Below are 27,433 nucleotides of genomic sequence, written 5' to 3'. Positions count from 1 at the left end.
GCAAAACCAGGTCTCCACAAGCAATAAATGGCCTAGTAGGGAACTCATCATGTAAGAATGATATATAAAGATCACAGAACTGGTCTGAGAATTTGCTTAGAGGCTTGGAACTCTATTAAAAATAACCAGTATTTTTCCCCATATTCTTAAGTGATATGTGACTATTATAAGTTAAAGAATAAAATAATGTAGCAAAAATGAATGAAAATGAATGAAAATAAAAAAATTTATAGCAATGGCCCAGATTTGCTTACAAAATTGGCAATTTAGAAAACTTATTTTAAAAGAAGAGATGACATTTTATGTAATCATCTTGTCCCTTTAGCCATAAGGAAATGAAATCAGTAATCCTTTTTATTTTATGAATGCTGCACAGAACAGATATATGCCTTTAAGATTGGGCTTGTTTACGTAGGCTCACTGATCAAGGCAAAATAATTGTCACTTGAATTTTGCTGTTTTGAATTTAAGTATAGGGATTATTTCACTGTTTTTATCCCCCATACCAAATACAGTACTTGGCATATGATAGTTGTTGAATACATGTTTGTTGACTGATTGATTCACTCTAGGTGTAGGAGGAAAAAAAATTTTTAAATAAAGAAACTGGAAAACAAGTAAATTATTGAAGTAGAATCCACACTGGTCCGGATAATAAGACAGAAATAAGTTGTCTATGTAGATAAAAAGACCAACCCAAAATCAAGAGCCTAAGCTTATGCCCTGGATACATACCAATTGGCAATACATACTCACTTTAGTTTCTTCATTTCTCTTCATCATTCTAAGGTAGGGCATTCAAAAACATGTCTGAGAACCTCTTTTCTGATCTGATTTTATTTTTTAAACAACAGATTTGGGACATGGTAAGAAATTACTATGTTACATTTTCTTTAAAAAACCTGCCATGTTCTACAAGAAATGGAATAAATAAATAGGATTTTAAAAGTTTAAAAGTTTATACACATATTTATAAAAATAACTAAATTAGAAGAAATTAAACAAAGCTGAGATGTCCATGAAGAAAGAGATCTGGGTGAGAAAAGGCACCTCATTCCATCACAGGAAATAAAGACCACAGTTATTAATAGGCAGTCAAAGCCTTAAATCTTGAGGACCTTCTTCTGGATAAATGTTTTGAGGGAGTACTTAACTGACTTAGGTGGCAGTTGGGGCATTCAATGCCCTGACTTGTACACATTAGTAGAAAGCATAGTTATCTTTCAGTAAGACTGTGCAATGAGGGAAGTGATCTAGGACACTCAAATTTTAAAGGAAGTAAAAAAGTTAATACCCTGTCGTTTGAGATAACTTCCAGTACTGCTTAAGAGCCATACAAAGCTTCAACTGAAATATCTATTTTTCACAACCCTGCTCAAAGATTTTGTGCACAGTGCAGTTTAAAAGGGCTGTTGTATTTCACCTCAGATGAAGCTACACTTCAAAAGTCAGAGAAATGTGACAACTTTTCTCCATCACATAAAGTTTAAATAACATTTGAAAATAGCACTCATATCCATGGATGTTCAGTTCTTCACAACAGCAAAACTAAAGTTAGGTTAATGATAAGAGACTTTTTAAATTGAATGTCAAAAATTCAACATACATACTGTAACTTCACCTTTATATCTTAGTCTCTCAGAAGTTAGTTACTTGTTAACTTTGCTTATATAAGCCTCACCCAGGTGAGTATCTATTATAAATTTATTCTCTTTATCTAATTTCTCTTTTCTAAATTCTGGATGTAGCTTTATTGGACGTAGCATGAAAGGTGTGATTTCTTAAAGAACACCACCCAAATTTAAAGTTGAGGGTGAGAAAACAATGCTTTAAATAAACATCCAGAATGGAATTGTGTCCAGTGAAAGGGAAAGGTAGGGGAGGGAAGAGAAAGTTATGAGAATAAGATAGACATTAAAAAATACTGTAGTGTAGCAAACTCTAACTGAAGTTGCAGTCCACCTACGCCATGCGATAGGCCTTCATTAGTGTGTATTCTTTTCGGTTGGTACGCGCCGCCCAAATGAAGAGTGCGGCAGCCATGAACTGCAAGGGAGCCGAGACACAGGCCAGGCAGAAGGACCAGCCAAATTCGCCCTTCACATTTTCAGGCAGCTGCAGCTTCTGATGAAGTAGCTCAATACCAGCAACATAGCAGCTTACTGAGCCCAGTGTACACAGACCTAATTGGGAGCAGAAGAAAAGGAAAGAGCACATCAGTAAGTGATGTCTCAATGTGACAACAGAATGTGGCAGCTCAGGAACCACAAGTAAAAGGCCCTCACATGAAAGTTAGAAACCCAAGCACAGTAAAACTCAGCACCTACCTGCAAGGAAATGAAGGACTCCTGTGGCAATGGTTGGATACAGACTCCTGCAGGCACAAGCACAAAGTCCAATCAAAGCCCCGAAGCACATCAAACCTAGGCTAACAAACGGCAAAAGGAACTGGCAGCGCCAAAGATCTGTCAGAGAGAAAAAGGATAGAGGGAAGAGGGTAAGTGGCCCAAAGGAGAGAGGGAGGGAGGGAGTGGAAAAGAAGGGACAGATGAAGGAAGAAGAGAGGGGGAAAATGGGGAAGATAGAAAGAGGGGGGAGAAAAAGAGGGAGAGAAAGAGAGGGGGAGGGAGAAGAAAGGAGAGGGGGAGGGAGGGAGAAGAAAGGAGGAGGAGGGAGAGAATAGGGGAAGGGAGAGGGGGGCAGAAAGAGAGAGGGGGAGGAGAAAGAGAGAGAGAGAGAGAGAGAGAGAGAGAGAAGGGAAGGAGGTTATTATCTTGCTATAGCATTTTCTCAAACAGAAATTTCTTCCATATTACTAGTATCTAAGGAACAATTTTATTTAAAAGTAAGAAAGGAGTAGTTCAAATGTTAAGAGCTTCTCTAATGAACTATCATCAAAAGAATCCAAACCTTGAACAGAATACATTGCCTCCTAAAACAACACATAAGTTCCTAATGAATCTTCAAGAAAGTCACAACATTTATGTGAAGGGTTGCAAATGTATAAACAAAAAACAAAGGCTAATAGATTTTAAGTTAGAAAGGACAAGTTCAATTCCCCTAATTTTATAGATGAGAGAACTGGGAAGTTAAATTAATTGTTCTGAGTCACACATGATTTATGTGGCAAGATTTAAACTCGGGTCTTCTGACTCCAAATCCAACATAAATTACTATAATTTTGTAATATAACTGCGAATTGACCTTCATTACTGCACTGCAATCTGTTATTCTCTGATCCACACTCTATCACATTCCCTAGTGTGTTCCAAACCTTTGTCCTTAAGTTATCGATCCTATCCCCTTAACTTCTTCTCAGCACAGGGATTCACATTGTATTTCATTGAAATACCTGTCATCCATGGAGATCTTTTCTCTTGTTCTCTCTCCCCCCTGCCCCCATTACACCCTTCAAATCATTTTATCACCCCGGTTTTCTCCTCCTATACATCTGAGTAAGAGATTGTTGTTTTTCTTGTCATAGTTGTAATGAATTCCCTCCAGTTTCCTAAGGAGAATTTATTTATTTGCACAACAAATCTGCTCTATTTCCTTAACTTTCTACTTCATCTACTGGATGGCTCCTTGTGAGCTGCCAACAAGCATACTCAAGATTGGCTCAATCCTTAAAATAATTTCCCCTGATGTCATTATTCTCTCAGGCTATCATTCTTACTTTCTTCTTCCTTTCATAGCCAGGATTTCAATGAAAGCTGCAGACATTGGTTATGGCCACTCTACCTTCAATTTAGTTTCCAACATGTTCTAATCTGGCTTTCAAGCCCATCACTTAAATGAAACTAGTCATTTCAAGACAGACAATTATTTCTTTATTGCTAAATTTAAACCCTTTTTCCAAGTTCTCATCTTTCTTCATCTTTTTGCTACATTTGCTACTACAGCTTCCGAATACTCCTCCCTTGGTCTCTGTGATGCCGTTGTTGTGATTCCTATCTGCCTGATCAATCCTTTTTAGTCTCCTTTATAGAATCATGTCATGTCCCACTCCCCCTAAGTATGAGGATCCTCAGGACTTTGTGAGGGGCTCTTTTCTCTTCTATATACTTTCTCTTGATGATTCTCATTTACTCCTATGGATCCCATTGTAATTCTATGCAGGACACATTCAAAGTAACATATCCATCCCTCATCTTTCTCTTAAACTACAGTTATCTCATTTCCATCTGCTTATTAGGCATTTCCAACCATGTCTCCATTAGCATCTCAAACTCAAGAAGAAGATCTTTTCCCCCAAATCTACCACTTCTTGTAATATTTCTTTAAAGAATACTATCATGGGGAGGCTAGGTGGCACAGTGGATAGAGCACCATCCCTGAAGTCAAGAGAACCTGAGAGTTCAAATCTGACCTCAGACACTTAACATTTCCTGGCTGTGTGATCCTGAGCAAGTCACTTAACCCCAATTGCCTCGGCCAAAAAAAAAAAAAAATTAGAATACTAACATTTTTCCATCAAGTTTGTATCCTAGGAGTCATTCTCATCTCTCAGAGCACTCTTACTCAAACCTCACTTCATATCCAATCGGATATCAAGTCCTATTATGCTACTACCCAACATCTCTCAAATTCATCCCCTTTACTCTACTTATTCCACAACCATCCTAGTTCAGGGCCTCTGTACCTTTCACAACCACTCCAAGACTCTCCCAACCAGACTCCCAGCACTTAACCCTTTACCTTTCCAATCTTTTACCCACAAAGTTGCCTGGTTTGACAATAATTCCTGTGCAATTAATTTCAGTAGTTTCCTATTGCCTCTAGGATCAAATACAGACTATCTGCTCAGAATTTAAAGCCCTTCACATCTGGTTCCATCTTGCCCATTTAAGCTTATTATATTTTACTCCCTTCATATACTCAATATTTTGAAACAAACTGGTCTATTTGCCATTCCCTACACAGGAGATTCCATCTCTATTCTCTGCCTTTGCAGTGGTCCCCATGCTTATGTTTTCCTCTACTTCTTGGTACTTCTAACTCCCTCCAAGGTTCAACCCAAGTGCTATTAGCTACAAAGTCCTTTCTTATTTCTTCCAGAAATAAATTTACCTCACATTGTTTTATGTATTAATAAAAAAAAAAAAAAAAAAAGGTATTTCCCACCAGCTTCTTCCCCTAGTAAAAAGAATGGGACAGAAATTTTCTTTTTTCTTTCTTAGTGGGTTTAGCACAGTGCCTGACACAGAGGAGTTAGCTGAAAAATGCTTGAAGTGAGTTGCCTTTTCACTGTACCACTATGGCTCTATTTTTACATAAATTTGCATTGGATCCTCAAAAATCTGTTGAGGGAGGTAGAATGAATATTATTATTGTACCCCATTTTATAGATGAGGAAGTTTATTTTCAGGGAGCTAAGTATCTTGTCCAAGTTGCTAAACAGTAGAAACTGGACTTTTCCTTCTACAAAGAAAACTTTTCTTTCATTTACTTAATGTATGTAACACAGGATGGAGAAAACTTTTTTCTTTTTTTCCCCAAACCTTCTGCTATGATCTAAATACTCACAGGTCCGGAGTAGATCAATCCCAGTATTATGGTTTCCAGGCTCTACATATTTCTCCATGAACTGCTCTGACAATGTAAAACTGAAACATTCTGTGATCAAGTCAGATGACTCTGGAAGAAGAATAACAATGATTACTTGTTCTTTTCATAGCAAACATTCAACAATCAACCCTTATGGAAATGTAGAGTGACTACAAAAGTTAGTGAAGCACTGGTGCAGGCCTATATTTCTAATTGTCACTAACAAGTTTATAACGCTGTTAAGAAAGAGGTTTTTTTGGTTTTGGTTTTTTAAAAAAAGGAATAAAAATAAAGACAGATACAGAACAACTGTGGACACTGTTATCATCAGCAAAAAAAAATTTTTTTAAGGTATTGTATAATTTCTGTTCAGCATGTGTTCCATTCCTTACCAAACTTCCTCCCCTTGGCTTCCTGTACTCTTAACACTTAGTACCTCATTGATTCTTACTCAAGCCTGATGTTCTGCAACAACCACAAGGAATATAGTGCTTACATTCAGAAATGTCCAAAAGAAGTAGCCATGGCTAATAAAAATACTCAAATTATTTAAAATACTCAATAGAACAAACACTGAAGTTTAAAAATGTTAAGTACCAGCTCTTGTCGAACCAACTTGAAAGATAAATCTTTAGATAGTAAATATTACTTTTCGCTTTCACAATCCTTTTGTTGCCTATTTTTAACCAAAGAATTCTACAATAAGGTCCAAAATAAAACCACTGATCATTATATGGATTTGAATGTAGAGCTGACCAAATCACATCTTCCAAAATAAAAACAGAACTCACATGGCATTTGCCTTAAAGAGAGCAGAGATAAATATTTGTAGGCTTGATTTTGGATATTTCATTCATACTGGTATAGGGTATTTTGTATTTTCAAGTATGTACTCTGACATTTTAAAATTATTTCTTCACAATTTCTATGAGGTTCATGAAAATCAGTTTAATAAGTGGGAGATAAAATGCAGAGAGAACATTAATGTTTATTTCTCAACGTTAAGTTCACTGACCCTTAAGGTCCTATTGAGCTATTTTCTTTTGTCTATTTTCTGTCCTTTGGCAATATCATTTATCATGAGTTTTGGCTATCACCTTTATAAAGACGACAATAAAATCTATAGATCTGTCTCTGAACTCTCTCTAGATTCAGAGACATGCATCTACATTAGATATCTCAAACTCGACTTCAAATTCAAAAACATACTTTCCTCAAAAACTAAGTCTTCTATGTTCAAAACTTTGATTTATTGATCTTTCTTTCTCCCTCACCTCTAAGTCCTAAGGATTATCCAATATATAACTGGCACCTTTCTTATATTCTATTCCCACTGCTACCATTCTAATATAGGTTCTTATTACCACCTCTTTGAATTAATTCAATGGCCTAACTGGTCTTCCTACCTTCACTTCCTCCTGTCTCCATTCCATTCATTCTTTACACTGTTAGCAGATTAATTTGCTAATGTTCTTTCTCTTCTCAAAATCATTCTATGATTTCTCACTTCCAAGAAAACAAAATTAAAAATTGTTAACAACACATATGATATGGCATCATCCAATTTTTCCAGCTGGTTGTCTTACCACTCTCCTACACTAGGATCCTGCCAAAGTAGAAAAAGTACTTCCCATATACCTTACATGCTTTCTTGCTTCTGCCTTTCCTCATGCGATTCCCAAGGTCTAGAATCTAATTTGCCACACCTCTACAACTTTGTCTGCTGAAATCCTGCCCATTGCTCAAAGCCAAGTTAAAATTCTTATGTTCTCCTTAAATCTTTTTGGGTCTGTCCTAATCAGTTTTTTTCCCCTCTCAGCTTTACTATAGAATTCTGGCCCTTTCATACATTTACTATCATGTTATACCCCCCTACTTAACTGCAAGCACTGAAAGAGCAAGGATTGTGTCTTATTTCACCTGGTACCTCTCCCTCAGTGGGTGGTACTGAATATAGATGACCCTTTAATAAATTTGTATTGAATTCAATATGATCAAGACGTGGAGCAAAGCACTGTGAGAGATCCAAAGACGTAAACAAGGCACAAAATATCCAAACATCTATCTATCCATCTTTAGATATCATAGAGGAACTACAAAGTCAAAGTTAATTATTTTATATAAGTGAAGGAAATTAAGGGGAAAAAAAAAAGTACATACCTGTCTTTTCTGGAGAGCTATACCAAGGTGTACTTTTGTTGGGCACAGTGATACACCTTCTCCACAATCCCACTGTGCCATTATATCGGAAAAGTAAATCATTATAAGTCTTTTCGTCAGGATCGCTGTCAACAAAATCATCCCTGATTTTGTTTAAGTCACTGAAATTTTCTGGTGCTGGACTGCGATATTCATACCAGAAATCTGTGCCAATGGACGCTGCCATATAGATGGTAGATATGAGACTGAGTACACAAGCAATCACTAATGCTGTAGCAAAACGGTTATCCATTCTGGCATTCAAATTTTTTTGCTTTAAAAAGGGAAAAAAGAAAAAGTAAACACATAAGTTATCATTAGGAAACCAAGTCAACTTTTCCCCACAATATTAAATGACCAAAAAAAAAAATACTCATTACCATATAATTCCTTTCTCATTCTCTAGATCAATTTCTTAGTCTAATATCTGAGAATAAATTTCAGGGGGTCTATGAACTTGGATAAGAAACAAAATATAAATTGCATCCTTATTTTCATTAACCTCTTATTTGCCACTTTTTCAATCATTTAAACAAAGTCCACAGCCTTCATCAGTCAGTCAAAAGAGTCCATGACATGGAAAATATCCAGATTGTCTACTCTAGCCTATTTGTGACCTTAAGTAAAAATATTGTCTAAATTTCAACTTTAAATTCTCTAGCATAATACATTATGATTAAGGATAAAGAATTAGGTAAATACTAATTTCTTAACTGATCAAGACAGTTAGGCAGCACAATGGATACAGTACTGCGCCTGCAGTCAGGAAGATCCGAGTTCACTTGTGATCTCAGACACTTTAGCTTCCAAACAAGTCATTTAACCTCTTTATTCTTTAATCCACTGTAGAAGGAAATGACAAACTACTACATTATCTTTGCCAAAAAACCTCATGGACAGTACAATCCACAGAATCATAAACATTCTGATAGGACATTTCAAATAAAAGTTATTAAGAAAATAAAGTCCTTATTAAATTCCATTATACACATGGCACTATGGATACAGGATCCTGGTCCTTTCATTACATAACTAAAATGGACAGCACTGAAATTTACATACATCTCATATGATCACAAAATTCCAGAGAAGACTCTTTTCATTTTACAGATGAAGAAACTTTCCAGTGAAGTAAATGACTTGCTGAAAGTCATGTTGATGATTACTAGTAGTATCATGGTCCTGATGGCTCTTAGTTCCATGTTTCCCCTAGACACTGTACATTTGGCAAATGAATATGTAAATACAGATAAAAACATAAAGTTAACAGTAGAGCTAGTGAATTTTTTAAAAATCTGCATTTAAATTTACATCTAAGTTTAGTAAGCTTTGGCTTTCTGCCTGAATGCTAAATTTCAGAACTCTTCAAGGAAAGGAAGCAATGGAAGTCAGACCCAGATTCCAAAAAACTATGAAAGTTTCCTTTAAAAGGCTTAAAATAAAATAAAAATAAAAATAAATAATAATAAAAAAAAAAACAATGCTTGGTAAATGCTTTCCTAGGGGAAAGGTTATTCTGAATTCAGAGTAGCAAACAGGACAATAAACATACAATTATTTTAGATGTCAGTCTTTCCTTTAATTCATTCCTAGATAACCTCTCACCAATTTCTTAACCTTCATCCTTGCTTCCCGAGCCCCTATAGTTTTGCGAACTCTCAAATACATCTCATTATCTTTCTCCCCACCCAGATCTTCAGTGCAGGAAACAAGTTATCTATAATTAGATAAATATTTAATATTGCTCAGTGACCTTCAGCCAGAGTCAGGGTTCAATAACAGTGCAGCAAAATGACTAAGATGAACCAAGCTGAGTCAAATGAGTACACTCGGCGCAAGGAGCACGAAACAATTTACAGAGCAACATAATAAAAGCCTCACAAAACTGGAAGAGCTGATTTGAGAAGTGACTCAGATAGGAATGGGGGTGGAGTGGAAGGGAAGGGAACCCCAGAGATTACAAGAATTAAGATTCACCTCGATTCCATGCTTTTTCCCTCCAGTCTCTCTCATCTGACCCATTCTTAAATAAGCTTAAAAGGCCACCGTGCCCAGAAAAGTGCCCTGCGCCCGATGGGCTCTCATCTCTGGGAGAGGATGGAGGAGAGATCGGGCGGGGCGGGGCGGGTCCCACAAGTGCCCGGGTCTACAACACAAATCCAGCCGTGCAAAAGAGGGCGGAGCTGGAGGGGAAAGGGAAAGAGGCGGTCTCCCAGTGCTGAGGACTCCACATAATCCCTCCTTCCTCCTACCTCGGCCCCTCCCGTCGGGGAACCCCTGGGCGACCACTGATTACGCCCACCTCACTTCCCCACAGGACCTGGTGACCCCAAGACCTGCCCGACGACTCCGGGAGCAAGAGGAAAGGGAGCTGCAGCAAGAAGGACCTCCTCGCCCCCACAGAGCCCTAGGCCTGCTCCACTGGCTGGGGTCTCTCGTTTCTCCCTCGCCTGACTCGGCTCTTCTAATCCCGTCACGTCCCACCTAAAGCGGAGTCAGACTCACCGCCCATCGTCCTGGGCCGCCACCAGCCCGCACTTCCTGCCGCTTGTCGCACGGCGGCCCCGCCTCCCGCACTCCTCCTCTGACGTACTTCCTAGCCGCGCCCTGTTACTCCTCCCCTCCGCCCCTCCCACCCCTCGGTCCTTGGGCTAGACTAGCTTATCTTGCGTAAACATAGCCTGCGAGGAATTGTGGGAATTGTAGGCAATAGAGAGAGGAGTGGGTTGGCTGGTGAAATGGCATGTAGGGTTAGGCCTTGACTTCCAGCACTATACTGTGGTAAACTTTGACACCCAGCTGATGGGCGAATCTTTAAAGAAAGAAAGTACATAGGGAGCTAAGGCTAAGTTCGGCCACCAGCCTCAAAAATACCATACACATAGAGAGAGAGAGAGAGACAAAGTAAAATTAAGTCAATAAATATTTCCAAAAGCTATTAAGCATTGAAAAATGCTTTATTTGAATGGATTCTCTGGCTTCTAGTTTTATACAGAATTTCCCAAAAGTCAACACAAATTTAAGCTATTAAAATTTATATATGCAATACTCATACTTAAGAGAACTCCCTCAAAAATAATCTTTGTTAGGACAGGAGGAAGATGATGCAGTTTAGGGTTTGTGAAGGCCTCTCCTCAATGCAAAGTCAAACAATTAGTGACAATTCTCTATTGGGTGAACTTAAGTGGAAATCCCCTAACTGCCCATACCCACTTCTCTATTTAATAACTAATCAGAATGTATTCTGGTTTCATTGTTTCCCTTTGAGGCTCAACCTGAAGGAAGAGAGAAGGAAATGCAGGAAATAAAAGGGACAAAGAATCACTTGAAGCTGGAAAATGTGGTGTTCTTCTTTTTTATAATATAAGATGGTTCTCTGTGAGAGCAGGTTTCTTGAGGAGGTTTTCAGGAGGCAGCCTTAGTTTCCGTTCAAAGTAATAATCACTTCAAATGCAGCCAGCTGATAAAATCCAAATGTTTGTTTATTTTCTCCTTCCTGGGACCCGGTTAGCTTTAATAGAGAACTATCTCTCTCCTTGGTTCTAAGGGCTCCCTCTGAATGTCTCCAAATCCAAAGTTTTGTCCTTCAGCCTCCAGTCAGCACAAAAGTGGAAAATGGAATGAATCTGACTCCACCTCCGAGAGTGGGCTTCTGTGTCTCCCTGAGTGCTCTTTGGCCCATATTGCTTATATGCTGTTCACTGAGTACACATCATTATAACCACTGGGAAACCATTATTTATTGTATGAGTAAACCAATGCTAAACTAGATTTAAACATTGTCTCCTCAATTCCACTTAGTACCTTGTTTCGAGTTCTGGCCCATAACATCTCCTCATAGGATCAGATCAATCATACTGAACCATGCTAAAGTAGATAATTATTGTCTCTATCAACTCTAATGAGTTAACACTTTGTAAGGATTCCAACAGGAAAGAAGATTTTTTGGGGAGGACAAACGAAGAGGAAGAATGGGTGTTCCAGATGTGCTGAATTCATATGATTCAGAAGCTCTTACTATTCAACTTACTTCATTTTACAAATGAGGAAACTTAGGACCCTGGAAATGATGGTTCCACTTAGAACCTATTTGACCTTAAGCAATTTACTTAAAATTGCTCCTCCTCATCTTTGTGAATCAGTCATCTAGGATATATTTAGTACCTACTATGTGTTAGACTGAATTCAAAGACAGAAGTGAAACACAACCCTTCCCTTAAGGAGCTTACATTCAATTATAATAGACAATATGCTTCTATGAAAATTAGTTTCAAGATGATGGGAATCAAAGAGAGGATATTAGTAGCTGAAGGTTAATTTGGTAAGGCACATTAAGAGTTAGAAATCCATTTAGAGTTTAGTGTGAGTTGAATCTGGAGACCACATTAAGTGACCTTTAAGTTTCCTTTTAGCTTTGAATCAATGATTTAAAAATTGGAAATCACTCTGTATCTGTTCAATAGTCTTTGCATTAGGCTCTTCTACCTTTAGTGGATATTAGGATGGGTATTAAGTTTTGGGTTAAAAAGTACTCCAAACTATACCCAAAGGGCTATCAAACTGTGCATACCTCTTGATCCAACAGTGTCTATATCCCAAAGAAATCATAAAAGAGAGAAAAGGACCCACATGTGCAAAATGTTTGTAGCAGGCCTTTTTGAAGTGTCAGGGAACTGGAAATTGAATGGATGCTCATTAATTGGGAAATGGCTAACTAAATTATAGTATATGAATATAATGGAATATTATTATTCTGTAAAAAAAAATTATGAGCAGGCTGATTTCAGAAAGGCCTGGAAAGACTTACATGAATCGATAACAAGTGAAGTGAACAGGCTCAAAAGAACATTGTACACAGTAACAAGTTATGTGATGATCAACTATGATGGACTTGGCTCTTTTCAATGATGAGATGATTCAAAGCAATTCTGAATAGGGGTTGCCAGAGTTGTTGAAGACCTTAGTTTAAAAAGGCCAATGTATCCATTGCATTAAGGGCCATCTCCTGTCATCTTAATCTGTATCTTATCACTAAACCCAGATGTCTCTAGAAGATAAAGTGAGGCAGGTAACCTTGCTCAGCTCATCCTCATATCAAATCCAATTCACTTACATGTCATGTTGTCACCTCCCTGATATTTCCTCCTCTTAGAGAATGAAGGACAAACAACAGCCAATTGACTTGTGACATAAAGTGTTATGCACATCCAGAAAGAAAACTATGGGACTGAATGTGGATCAAAGCATGAGGTTTTAGTGTAATACAGCTCCTAGGGAGGGTGTAGCAATAACCACTTAGGGTTATTATTCCCAACCTTGAGAATGTAATAAACAATGCTGGCTGTCAGACAATCTGTTAATCAATAATAATGAAGTATGGGATGCAACTCTACCTCTAAGACCATTCTTCAATTAAGCCATAAAATTCAAGAATGGGTGCAACTGCATCTCTACCACTCTTCAATTTTACTTCTAAATCATAAAATTACCTTATCAGTGACTTAAAGAATCTGATTTTTCAAGGGGCTAAGTCAAGATGTTGGAGAACTGACACAACTCACTTTCAGTGTCACAGAATTGACACACACACACTTTCTGTGACCTACTTTGACCTTCTCACAAACCAACAGTAAAATGAGCCTCCAAACTGGTTTTTGAAACGACATAATCCACAAATATTTAGAGTACAACACATTTCCAGAAGAAGATTCCTTGGAAGAATTTTAGAACAGATCTGTGAGCCCTTCTAAAATGAGCATTATTTTTCAGGGAAGAAGATGGACTTTCAATGATACACATGAATTTCATCTATTTCTGATGAAAAGACCAGACCTGGACAAAAAAAAAAAAAAAAAAAAAAAAAAATCTCCAAACACAGAATTCAAGAGAAGCATAAAAAGATAAAAAAGGAAAGAACTCTTGAGAACTTTATTTCTGTTATGGTCACACTTAGAGAGTGCAAGTATAATTGAAAGAAAGAAAACTATTGAATTAATAAATAAAACTAAGAGATAGCTAGGTGGTACAGTGGATAGAGTACCAGCCATGAAGTCAGGAGGACCCGAGTTCAAATTTGACCTCAGAACCTTAACACTTCCTAGCTTTATGAGCCTGGGAAAGTCACTTAACTCCAATTGCTTCAGCAAAAATAAATAAATAAATAAAAATTAATAAAACTAAAAGTTTATTTCATGTACAAACTAACAAAATAGATAAAGCTTTGGTTAATTTGATTAGAAAAAGGAAAGAAGAAAATCAAATTATTATGTCTCAAAAATGAAGAGGAAATTAGAGCAATAATTAGGATAATAAATAAATAAAATATAATATATTTGTAGTTGTACTCATAGATCCTGACTTTCCCTTGGAAGATAGATTCCTAAATATTTTATACTATTGACAAGTACTTAGAATGGAATTTCTATTTGTATCTATTGCTGCTGTACTTTGTTAGTAATATATTAAAATCCTGATGATTGATGTGGATTTATTTTGTATCCTGCAACTTTCCTAAAGTTGTGAATTGTTTCTAGCAGTTTTCCAGTTGATTCTCTAGGGTTCTCTAAATATACCATCTACAAAGAGTGATAATTTGGTTTTCTTTCTCTTATTGCCAATGCTAACTTTTCTAATACAATATTGAATAGAAATGGTGATAGTGAGCAACCTTGTTTCACTCCTGATCTTATTGGGAATGGTTCTAGTTTGTCTCTAGACAAATAATATAATAAAATAAAATATAAATAAATAAATAAATAAATAAAATTAGGCCTAACTATATCAGTAAATTTGACAATCTAAGTGAAATGGAGGAATATCTACTAAAATATAGATTGCCCAGACTAACAGAAGAGAAAATTATTTAAATAGTTCCATTTTAGAAAAAGAAATAGAACAAGCTATTAATCAGCTCCCTAAGAAAAAATCTCCAGGACTAGATGGATTTCCATGTGAATTCTACCAAATATTTAAAGGACAATTAATTCTAATATGATATAAACTATTTGAAAAAATAGGGAAAGAAGGAGCCCTACCAAATTCATTTTATGAAACAGATATGGGGCTAATAGCTAAACCAGGTAGAGTGAAAACAGAGAAAGAAAATTTTCCTAATGAATATTGATAATTAAAGCTTTTTATTTTTCAAAATGTATGGATGGACAATTTTTCAACCTTTTCCTGCCCCTTTCCCCACACTGTCCTCTAGATGGGAAGTTGTCTAATATGTGTTAAACATGGTAGAAATATATGTTAATATGTATACATATTTATGCAATTATCATGCCACACAAGAAAAATAGAGATGCAAGATAAAATGAAAGCAAATAACAACAAAAAGAGTGAAAATGCTATGTTGTGAACCACATTCAGTTTCACAGTCCTCTCTCTGGGTATAGATGGCTCTCTTCATCACTGAACATGGTTTGAATCATCTCATTGTTAAAGACAGATAAAAAAATCTTAAATAAAATATTAGTAAGGAGATTACAGAAAGTTATCCCCAGGATAATGTACTATATAATCAAGTAGGATTTATACCAAGAATGCAGGGCTGGTTCAATATTAGGAAAACTATTAGCATAATTGACTATATCAATAACCAAATTAACAAAAACCATATGATTGTCTCAATAGATGCAGAAAAAGCATTTGATAAAATCCAACACCCATTCCTATAAAACACTAGAGAGTACAGGAATAAATAGACTTTTCCTTAAAATAGTCAGTAGCATTTATTTAAAACCATCAGCAAGCACCATATGTAATAGAGACAAACTAGAACCATTCCCAATAAGATCAGGAGTGAAACAAGGTTGCTCACTATCACCATTTCTATTCAATATTGTATTAGAAAAGTTAGCATTGGCAATAAGAGAAAGAAAACCAAATTATCACTCTTTGTAGATGGTATATTTAGAGAACCCTAGAGAATCAACTGGAAAACTGCTAGAAACAATTCACAACTTTAGGAAAGTTGCAGGATACAAAATAAATCCACATCAATCATCAGGATTTTAATATATTACTAACAAAGTACAGCAGCAATAGATACAAATAGAAATTCCATTCTAAGTACTTGTCAATAGTATAAAATATTTAGGAATCTATCTTCCAAGGGAAAGTCAGGATCTATGAGTACAACTACAAAACATTTTGCACACAAATAAAGTCAGATCTAAACAATTGGAAAAATATCAAGTGCTCATGGATAAAGTGAGTGAATAATCTACTTATTTAGTGTCATATCAAAGTCCCAAGAAATTATTTTACAGATCTAGAAAAAATAATAATAACAAAGTTCATCTGGAAGAACTGAAGAATTTCAAGGGAATTAATGAAAAAAAAAATGCCAATGAAAGTGGCCTAGCTGTGTCACACCTAAAACTATATTATAAAACAGCAGTTATCAAAATCATTTGGGATTAAGAAATAGAGTAGCTGATCATTGAAATAGTTTAGGTTCACAGGACAAAATAGTCAATGACTATACAATGTAGTGTTAGCAGCTAACACCATATACCAAGAAAAGGTTGAAATGGGTTCATGATTTAAACATAGTGATGTTATAAACAAATTAGAAGAACATAGGATAGTTTACTTCTCATATCAGTGGAGAAAGAAAGAATTTGTGACCAAAGAAGAACTGGAACTCATAACTGAACACCAAATAGATAATTTTGATTGTATTAAGTTTAAAAGGTTTTGTACAAACAACTAATGCAGACAAGATTAGAAGGGAAGCAATAAATTGGGAAAACTTTTACATTTGAGGGTTCTGATAAAGGCCTCATTTCTAAAATATATAGAAAATTGACTCAAATTTATAAGAATTCAAGCCATTCTCCATTTGATAAATGGTCAAAGTAATATGAACAGACAATTTTCAAATAAAGTAATTAAAACCATTTCTGGTCATAAAAGTGCTGTAAATTACTATTGATCAGAGAAATGCAAATTAAGACAACTCTGAGATACCACTACATACCTCTCAGATTGGCCAAGATGAAGGAAAAGATAATGATAAATATTGGAGGGCATGTGGGAAAATGGGAACACTAATACATTGTTAGTGGAAATGTGTGTAACAGATCCAGACATTCTGGAAAGCAATTTGCAACTATGCTCAAAAAATTATCAAACTGTGCATACCCTTTGATTCAGCAGTGTTTCTACTGGGCCTATATCCCAAAGAGATCTTAAAGGAGGGAAAGAGACGTACATGTGCAAAAATGTTTGTGGCAGCCCTTTTTGTACTGGCAAGAAATTGGAAACTGAGTGAATGCTCATCAGTTAGAGAATGGCTGAATAAGTTATGGTATATGAATGTTATGGAACATTTTCGTTTTTATAAATAATGATCAGCAAGATGATTTTAGAGAGACCTGAAGAGACCTACATGAACTGATGCTAAGTGAAATGAGCAGAACCAGGAGATCATTGTATAAGGCAACAACATTATTTATGATCAATTCTGATGGAGGTGACTCTTTCCAACAATGAGATGATTGAGGCCAGTTTCATTGATCTCGTGATGAAGAGTCATGTATACCCAGAGAGAGGGCTACAGAGACTGAGTGTGGATTATAACATAACATGTTCACTCTTTTTGTTATTGTTCATTTGCATTTTGTTTTCTTATTCATTTTCTTTCCTTTTTGATCTGATCTTTCTTGCTCAGCAAGACAATTATACAAATATGTGGGGGGGGGATGGGTGTAAGACCCCCTTTCCCAATTAACTAATCAGAGACATCATCAGGTACAAAGAGAAAGCATTTATTTAATCCCTGCAATGAGAGGCCCAGATATACCTGGGAGTCATCCCAACTCCTGCCATGTACTTCTGGAACTTAGGCAGCTTCCAGCTTGTCCAGGACTTAAAATCAAAAGACTCACTTCTTTTCATTAGATAGACTAAAAGGATATAACCTTCCTTGACCAATGGTCACTAATGTTGGCTGCATCCCACAGGTCATGTTATTTCCTGTAACTTCCTGTATCTCAGGGTTCAAAGTTCATCCTTCCAGAGATCATGTCACTCAATACTGAGAAATACTTCATCCAATCAGTCCCATTCAAATATGTTTACATATATTGGATATAACATATATTTTTAACATGTATAACATATGTTGGATTACTTGCCATCTAGGGGAGGGAGGTGGGGGGAAGGTAAAAATTTGGAATCAGGTTATGCAAGGATCAATGTGGAAAAATTATCTGTGCATATATTTTCAAAATATAGAGCTTTTTTTTTTGCAGTTATTTAAATAGTTTACTTCCTCTTCTGTTAATCTGAGTAATTTTCTTTTTTTTTTTTATTATAGCTTTTTATTGACAAAATATATGCATGGGTCCCTTGCAAAAACTTCTGTTCCAAATTTCCCCTCCTTCTCCCCATCCCTCCCCTAGGTAGTCCCAAACATGTTAAATATGTTAAATACAATATATGTATACATATTTATAGTTATCTTGCCACATACAAAAAATCGTATTTAGAAAGAAGGTAAAAATAACCTAACAAGAAAAACAAAAATGCAAGCAAACAATAACAGAAAGAGTGATTTGCTATGTTGTGGTCCACACTCATTTCCCAATGTTCTTTCATTGAGTGTAGCTGGTTCTGTTCATTACTGATCAACTAGACCTGATTTGGATCCTCTCATTGTTGAAGATAGCCACTTCCATCAGAATTGATCCTCATATAGTATTGTTGTTGAAGTGTATAATGATCTCCTGGTTCTGCTCATTTCACTTAGCCTCACTTCATGTAAGTCTCTCTAATCCTCTCTATATTAATCCTTCTAGTCATTTCTTACAGAAAAATAATATTCCATAACATTCATATACCACAATTTACTTGGCCATTCTCCATTTGATGGGTGTACATTCAATTTCCAATTTCTAGCCACTACAAAAAGGGCTGCCATAAACATTTTTGGACATGCAAGTCCCTTTCCTTTCTTTAATATCTCTTTGAGATATAAGCCCAGTAGTAACACTACTGGATCAAAGGGTATTCATAGTTTGATAACTTTTTGAGTATAGTTCCAAATTGCTCTCCTGAATGGTTGGATCCATTCACAACTCCACCAAAATGCATCAGTGTCCCAGTTTTCCCACATCCCTCCAACATTTGTTATCTTTTCCGGTCATCTTAGCCAATCTGACAGATGTATAGTGGTATCTCAGAGTTGTCTTAATTTGCATTTCTCTAATCAATAATGATTTGGAACACCTTCTCATGACTAGAAATAGTTTCAATTTCATCATCAGAAAATTGTCTGTTCATATCCTTTGACCATTTAACAATTGGAGAATGGCTTGATTTCTTTTAGAGTCAAATTTATTTCTTATAAATTAGAGTCAATTCTCTGAAAATAAGACCTTTATCAGAATTTTTACCTGTAAAAATGTTTTCCTAGTTTATTGCTTCCCTTCTAATCCTGTCTGCATTAGTTTTGTTTGTACAAAAACTTTTTAACTTAATATAATCAAAATTATCTATTTTATGATCAATAATGATCTCTAGTTTTCTTTGATCACAAATTCCTTCCTCCTCCACAGGTCTGAGAGGTAAACTATCCTATGTTCTTCTAATTTGTTTATAAGAATGAGAATTCTTTATGACTAGATTATGAACCCACTTTGATCTTATCTTGGTGTATGGTGTTAAGTGTGGGTCAATGCCTAGTTTCTGCCATACTAATTTCCAATTTTCCCAGCAGTTTTTGTCAAATAGTGCATTCTCATCCCAAAAGTTGGGGTCTTTGGGTTTCTCAAACACTAGATTGCTATAGTTATTGACTATTTTGTCCTGTGAACGTAACCTATTTCACTGATCAACTAATCTAATTTCTTAGCCAATACCAAATGATTTTGGTGACTGCTGCTTTATAATATCGTTTTAGATCAGGTACAGCTAGGCCACCTTCATTTGATTTTTTATTTCCCCTGAAATTCTTGACCTTTTGTTCTTCCAGATTAATTTTATTGTTATTATTTCTAGGTCATTAAAATAATTTCTTAGGAGCTCGATTGGTATACCACTAAATATAGATTAGTTTAGGTAGTATTGTTATCTATATTATATTCACTCAACCTATCCAAGAGCACTTAATATTTTTCCAATTGTTTAGATCTGACTTTATTTATGTGGAAAGTGTTTTGTAGTTTTGCTCATATAGTTCCTGACTTTCCCTTGGCAGATAAGATTCCCAAATATTTTATACTATCAAGTTATTTTAAATGGAATTCCATAGAAATATACATTATATATATATATATTCTCTATGTCTCTTATGTTATGTTAGTTATGTATAAAAATGCTGATGATTTGTGTGGATTTATATTGTATCCTGCAATTTTGCTAAAGTTGTGGATTATTTCTAATAGCTTTTTAGTAGAATCTATCACCTGCATATCATCATACCATCATATTATCTGCAAAGAGTGCAGAATCTATCATCTGCATATCATCATACCAAATTTGGGTAATTTGGTTTCCTCATTACCTATTCTAATTCCTTTAATCTCCTTTTCATCTCTTATTGCTGAAGCTAGCATTTCAAATACAATATTGAATAGCAATGGTGATAGTGGGCAACTATATTTCACTCCTGATTTTATTGGGAATGGTTCCAGTTTATCACCATTACATATGATGAAAAACTTTTTTTTTTTTTTTTAAAAGAACAACATCCAAAAAAAAGAATCCGATTTTTCTTTCTTTTTTTCTATAAATTTATCTTCTAGCTCCTCATTCTTTGCTAAATTGTTTTTGGAATTTAGCCTGCTGTTAGCAGCATTTTGCCCCTTAACTTGGAAACAAAGTGAGTTTGCAAATAGCCATACCCATGATGCTGACCCTGCAGATTCTTAACTTTGTTGAGGTATCTCCTGCCTCAACATTTTCATCTTTTGTTATTGTTATTTGCTTTTTTCTTTTTTCCTTCACCTTTTCCTTTGGTGTTTTTTTCCCTTTTAATCTGATATTTTTGTGCATCATGACAAATATGGAAATTTGTTTAGAAGGATTGCACTGTTTAATCAATATTAGATTGCTTGCTTTCTATCTTGGGAAGGGTGGATGGAGGAAGAGAGGGAAAAAAATTTCGAACATAAGGTTTTGAAAAGGTAAATGTTGAAAATGATCTTTGCATGTATTTGGAAAAATAAAATACTATTTTAAAAAAGGAAAAATAAAATAATAAAAAGGACTCCAAAAACTTAGATGAACTCTAAGGATCAAACAATATTTAAATTTCCACAAGCTAAAAATTAAATCTTGGGTTTATGATACGTGTTTCCTGCTTCTTCCAAGATATTTAGGTTGCACAGAGTGCTGGGCTTGAAATCAAGAACTGAGTTCAAATTTGGCTCAATACATTTGTTAGTTGTGTGACCTTGGGCAAGTCACTTTGATGAGGTGTAGCTCCTAGGGATGATGTAGCAATTTCTGAGAAATCCTAAGCCTACCTGGCTTTGGAAGTGCTACAGACAATGTGGGCTATTAGAGAACAATCTGTTGATCAGTAAACCATAGAATTCAATGAAAGGAGCTGCTCTACCTCTATTCAATACTCTTCAAGAAGTCATAGAATTCAATAATGGGTGAAATCCCATCCCTACCACTCCTCAATTATATCTCTAAGCCATCAAATTAGCATAGCAATAACTTGAACATGATATTTGTTTCTCTTTCTCATAAAATTATCTTCTTGCTTCTGGCTCTTTGCTAAATTCTCTTTGAATTTAGCCCCCTGTAAGCTGCAATAAATCTTTGCCCCTTAACTTGGAGACAACCTGAGTTTGTGAATTCATTTGCCATATAACCTGGGGACCCTAATATTGTTGGGATGTCTTCTGTCTCAACAACTTCATCTCTGCTTCAGTTTTCTCAACAGTAAAATGGGAGTAATAATAGCATTTTTCTCCCTGGGTTCTTGTGGGGATCAAGTAATATTTATAATGTGCTTAATATTTATGCTGCTATCTTTTTTTTTATATTACTCAATCATTGAGAAAATGAAATTGCAGTATTCCTGACATTCCTGGCTTCTTAGGGAAATACAGCAGTAATCCTAAAGTCCCCTGAATGCTATCGTTTTAACAATCTTGTCAATGATACCTACCTGTAAGCCATAAAATGAGCAAATAAGTACCATGAAGCTCTGGTCTTTCTAATGTATCTTTCTTTGGAAAGTTAGCCAGCTTCAATTGGTGTTAAAATTACAATAAACTTTGCCCCTTGACTTAGAGATGGGTTCAAGCCTGCATTTTTTTCCTGTTATTTTTCTTCATAAAGGTTTTTATTTTCAAAACATATGCAAGGATAATTTTTCACCACTGACCCTTGCAAAACCTTTTGTTCCAATTCCCCCCCTTCTTCCCACCCCCTGCCACTAAATGGCAAGTAACCCAATATATGTTAAGCATGGTAAAAATATATGTAAATCCAATATAGGCATACCTGTTTATATAATTATCTTGCTGCTCAAGAAAAAATCAGATCAAAAATGGAAAAAATGAGAAAGAAAACAAAATTTAAGCAAACAATAATAAAAGAAGTTATGATCCTCACTCAGTTCCCATAGACCTCTCTCTGGGTGTAGATGACTCCCATCATTATAAGATCATTAGAACTTGCCTGAATTGTCTAATTGTTTAAGAGCCATGTCCACCAGAATTGATCATTGTATAATCTTGTTACTGCTGTATATAATGATCTCCCGGTTCTGTCTCTCCAGGCCTCTCTGAAATCATCTTGCAGATCCTTTTGATGGGGGGGAACCCTGAAACTGTCCTGACTTTGGGGTAAATGCTTGAGAAACTGTCCTTGAACTCTCCTGGGAGAGGCCTGTCTCAGGGAATTAAGATAAAGTGGTTTCATTCTGTTATCTTGGTGGGACTAGTTGAGTCCAGGACCACTCCCTACTTACCTCGAATTTAGGTAATCTCATTTAGCTGGAGAGCTAGATTTCTATTCACCCCTATTGGGTGGATTCACCCACCATTGAGCTCTATTGAGCTGAAGATTGGCTCAGGACCACTCCCAGTAAATGGTCCCATTCTACTGGAAATCTAGGCCTGGGGGCAGTAACCTCATTCAACTTGAAAGTTCAGTCTCAAATCTCTTTTAGATGAGCAACTTAGGGCTCATTTCTTTGCAGAAGCCCAAAGTAGGAACATGCCATGCCAAGGAACCTCTCTGTCTCTCTCCTTGGCATACTCAGGACCTCCTGGCCACTGAGAAGATATTCTCTTTTCATCATTAACCCCTCTTTATCTCTCTCACCTACTTCTCTGTCAGAACCTGGCAGAATGTCCAAAACAGCTTGCTCAGCTTCTAGGACTGCCTGCTGAGAAGGCATTCTCCTCTCAGTGTCAGCCTTCATTTCCCCAATAGGACTTTGCAGTGACCCAAAGCAGGAACATGCCAGGCCAAGGGACCTCTCCTTGGCAGAGCTGCCTGTGAGGACCCCCTGCCCACTGAGAAGAAACCCTTTTCTCAGTGTTAACTTCTCTTTATCTCTCTGCCAGGATTTCCCTGCTACACATTTACTTTTCTGTCAGGAGCTTGCCACTGAGGAAGTAAGCCTCCTAGCAAAAGCTGACTTCTCAGTGCCAATAAACTTCTTTTTGCCAGTCTAACTTTTCAGGTTTTAAAATTCTTTTATGAAGGACCTGTGCCAGCCAGAAGGGGTTCCCACAACTCTGCCCTGCACCAAACTTCATTAGTTTCTTATAGAAAAATAATATTCCATAACAATCATACCATAACTTATTGATAGTGGACGCCAACTGATAGGCGTCCACTCAGTTTCCAGTTTCTTGCCACTACAAAAAGGGCCTGAATAGTCTTTTGAGATACTTCATGACATGGGTCTACAACCCCAACCTCTTGGGGTCTCCATGCCCCATGAGTTAGATATTTCTGGGAGGAACTAACAAATAAGAAGAAGCAACAAGTAACCAACAATTTAACTAAATGCCTTGACATAAGGGAAGGGAGTGAAATAAATTATAGCTAGTGAGTGGCTGTTGTCAGTCATTAATTCTGAACATAATTAGTTGACAATAATATATGAGGGGCTATCTTTAAAGTAAGATTAAATGCTCAACTAGACTTTTGTGTTATTTGATTTGTGTCATTAGAAGCAGCAAATAACATCTTATCTTCCTGACATTTGAAACACTAGAATGTTCAAAGAGGAAATGGGGAGTATTCAGAGTGTGTGGAATTAACTGATTGAAGACACTCTCAGGGGAATATATCCTTAAACTATAACTTAATTGTGACTTGAGACTTTATAATAAGTACAGCTTTAGCTAAAAAAGTTGCAGGTGTTGGTCCCCTTCTGTTTCCTACAACCTCTTAATTAGCATTTAAATACCTCTTTTAAAGGCAATTTATTCTTTTGTTTCTGGGTTAGATTTCCATGATTAAAATGTAAACCCAGACTCCCCTAAACAATAGGAAAAAAGGTCAGGCTGAGGCTTCTGTGGTTAGGCTATTAATTTTGCATTTTGCAGTTTTTACTTTGTACTCTTTTTACTGACAGATAGGAGATGCCTTTTCTGGTGAGATAGTAATAAACCCCTTTTTGCTCTCTGATTGTTTTTTGTACTTGGTACTGCCCCACATAAGAGAAAACATCCCAGAATGGAATAAGTAATAACAGTAATGGATAATTAAACCTATGCTACCTATCTTGCACAGACATAGAAACTCACCCTTGATGGAGAAATTGGAAAATTCATTATGGATCTAGAAGGAATTTTGGAGGCAGTCATATTCTTGTACTTTTCCCTTTCATTTCAAGATACAATCAGCTTTGCTACATTCTTCAATAAACATTACTTAGCCATGTGAATTGTTCAGTGGGCTATGGTTTCATTTTTCTGATGTGACTATAGTCTTACCACACAGCAATACGAATATCAAGAAATAAGTATGAGACACTGGTCATCTTTCTGACACCGAGTTACTAGTTCCAACCCAGAACAATATTGCATTATGACACAGGTGCATCAGAAAGCCTTCTGTATTGTTCTAGCTTCTAAATGAACTTGTGTGGTTCAGACAGCATTTAATAAAAAAAGCTGGAGAAATATCTAGAAGCAAAGCGAAGTTTATTATACACTCTCCAGAATCGGATGTCCCACCCATCGAGCAATGGAAGGGAGGAAGCACCGTAGGGGGCAGGGTCAACACTTTTTATCCCTATCGCAAATAACCCCTCCCACCACTGACCCTCATCCTTATTGGCTGAGGATCTTACATTCTAAATGTGGGAACTACCCAAGAAATTGAACTTGACCAATAAGTACATAGTTGCCCATATTTGACCTAACAGAAAGACACTGATGTCATAGGAGGATAACAAGGGGATTTAAGTATGCCCTTAGGGGATAGCAGGGAGGGAACTTAAGTATACCCTTGACTTGATGCTTAAAGTCCTTCAGGCCTACTCAAACTTTGAAATAGATGGAAGCCTTACTGTCTTGAAAGATCTCACCTCATCTCATTCAGTCACCCCTCTTATTTATACACTGAGATCTCTTCAAATTCTGGTAGCCTAACTTCACATTCCGTATCGGATTCAATGCTAATACATTGATTTCTTGAAAGCTGCGGTAGCTGTTCTAATGCATTTTATTTAGAAACCAAAATAAATGCAAATAACTATTTAGTATTATATGTTAAACTAGTAGAGATAAAATGGCAATAAAATAAAATATATCTATATATATGAATAGGGAAAGGGGAAAGATTTAAAATAGGTTTACAACCAAACATGGTAGCCGTCTGAAAATTATAAGGTACTCGATTAGAATATTTCAGTTGTTGCTTTACCATGTTCACTAATGCAGGAAAACAGCTTTTCCTGCTGCTTTGCTTAAATATAAATCACAGTTCTGTCCTGTTTGGTCCTCTTGGACCATTGGCTCCTTTTAACACCATCAATCTAACAGACCCTTCAGCTTTCTCTTCTAACCTAATCATTCTAGATCGGATCAAACAAGGTAATCTCTACAACTGCTTGAAGCTTATTCTGTTCAACATATATATTGGGGTTCTATATCCCCAACTCCCATCTTGAGCTCAAGTGACTGGCCCATACTCTATTCTCTCTGGAGGCCAGGCACCACCCCAACATTTGCATCTCCAGTCTGAGTAATAGAGGTATCTAAACTCCATTTCTCTCTTCCCAAATTATACAACTGAATCCCTAAATATCGGTTTGCCTATTCAGGAAGAAAAATTCTGGCCTTATTAGTCCAATATAGCAAATCCCTGTCCAATTAAGAGGTAGGTGAGTACCAGCAGTTAGTCCACAGATCTAATAATGACCCATTAGAACAGGTTGTTCCCTCAAAAATATGTCTAATATTGCTGGTCTCTCATCCCTAGGGGACCTTCTCCTACAAAGATGACATACTGACATTTCCATAAACCCAGCTCCTTCCTTCAACTACAGTTGGCAACTGGCCATTGACCCATTAGGTTAGAGGTTCTCCAAAATGTGGGAAACAGAGTCCCATGTTTCCCAGGTGTCCCCATTGATGTCTAGACAGGTAAAAACTTAGTTTTCCAAATCCTTGCAGCCTCCCTCGTATCTCCTAGAGATAGAGCAGACAAAAAGCAAGCCTTTTGTCAATCCGCAGCAATTCCTAAGGAATTGTGCCAGAGCTCCCAAGAGCTCCAAACAACGACTGCAGTGCCCACTACAAGATAAGGAAAGAAAGCCTTTTACCTTGTCCAGAGTTAAGTCCACTCACATACACCATTTCCCAGCTTCAAACTTTGCCCTGTTTAACAAAACCTATCTTCTGTCAATGGCCACTGATGTTTCTCTTCTAGGTTCCAGAAATCAGTCCCATTATGAATTTGGGATCAGTTACTAAGGATCCAGGCTGGGCTTAAGGAGACAGGTACCCATGGCCATTGGCTCAATTGTTGGGATCCACCACAGATCCAACAATTTGATAAGTTAAGAGTTCTCCCTATATTCTGCACGAGCAGGAGGAGCTGGTTCTATTCTTTGGAAGACAGAGGTCTAGTTTCTATGGCTATCATGAGGAAATAGGCAAACCCAAGGCTCAGGGAAAGCCCTATTAGAGTTCCCAAAGTAATTCCCAAAGTAATTAATGTAAGAAAAGTCATAGTTACAATGCATTGGATTCAGAGTTTGTGTTCCCATTCAGCAGAGGTCGCCTCCTCAAATGTAATTTGAAGTCTCCCCATCTTCAACTGTCCACTCGGATAAAGGTGGTGCCACAGGTCCTTTTGTTCTGGTGTGATGTGTCCAGCTTCGTTCCTGGGTGCGAATTGCAGTGTCCGAGGTCAGTATCACCTGGCAGGGTCCGTCCCAGCACGGAGTCAGCTTCTCATCTTTCCAGGATGGAATCAACACCCAATCACCAACCTGAATTCTATGAACAGGGAAACCTAGAGGAGTCTGAGCTATTAACCCTTTTGTTGCCTTTGCTAGCAAGATAAACAAGAGAGCAGAACTCCTGACCCTCCCCTGTTCAAGAATTTACAATATCCCTCTAAAATATTCCAAGATACCTCATTGACATCTTTATTTCTGAGTATTCAGACATCCTGTCTCTGGGCTTTTAGGATTTATGGCCTCCCCTATCCTGACAGAAAGTTTCGCGGGCTTCTTGGTTCTTTG

At 36.7% G+C, this 27,433-nt stretch overlaps 1 protein-coding gene across 7 annotated transcripts; it reads right to left on the bottom strand.

Annotated features, from left to right (window-relative positions):
• Positions 1 to 818: 818 nt before the first annotated feature.
• Positions 819 to 24,703, bottom strand: CLDND1 (claudin domain containing 1). Of its 7 annotated transcripts, none has more exons than XM_012546766.3 (6): positions 10,252 to 10,315; positions 8,809 to 8,962; positions 7,708 to 8,020; positions 5,527 to 5,637; positions 2,328 to 2,465; positions 819 to 2,183 (listed from the first exon to the last, which is right to left on the bottom strand). In XM_012546766.3, exons 3-6 carry the CDS (start codon positions 7,997 to 7,999, stop codon positions 1,963 to 1,965), a joined length of 762 nt encoding a protein of 253 aa, XP_012402220.1. In that variant the 5' UTR covers positions 8,000 to 8,020; positions 8,809 to 8,962; positions 10,252 to 10,315; the 3' UTR covers positions 819 to 1,962. The 7 variants fall into 7 exon arrangements, with proteins under 7 accessions (XP_012402220.1, XP_012402222.1, XP_031814735.1 ...); XM_012546768.3 differs by lacking the exon at positions 10,252 to 10,315 and adding an exon at positions 10,049 to 10,234; XM_031958875.1 differs by lacking the exon at positions 10,252 to 10,315 and adding an exon at positions 9,724 to 9,912.
• Between the last annotated feature and the right edge of the window lie 2,730 nt (positions 24,704 to 27,433).

This window comes from Sarcophilus harrisii, chromosome 3 (assembly GCF_902635505.1).
Source record: "Sarcophilus harrisii chromosome 3, mSarHar1.11, whole genome shotgun sequence".
NCBI classification, from domain to species: Eukaryota; Metazoa; Chordata; class Mammalia; order Dasyuromorphia; family Dasyuridae; genus Sarcophilus; species Sarcophilus harrisii.
Note: the sequence above shows the minus strand (reverse complement) of the source record. Positions and strands in the feature narration are given on the sequence as shown.

What these genes read in the sequence shown, in the direction of transcription:
- CLDND1 (XM_031958874.1), bottom strand. Translation starts at nt 24,542, where the DNA reads ATGACTGCCTCCAAAATTCCTTCTAGATCCATAATGAATTTTCCAATT. An exon ending in TAGCTCTCCAGAAAAGACAG is followed by an intron (nt 5,638 to 7,707) that starts GTATGTACTTTT and finishes TTCTTCTTCCAG; the next exon opens with AGTCATCTGACTTGATCACA. An exon ending in GATTGATCTACTCCGGACCT is followed by an intron (nt 2,466 to 5,526) that starts GTGAGTATTTAG and finishes TCTCTCTGACAG; the next exon opens with ATCTTTGGCGCTGCCAGTTC.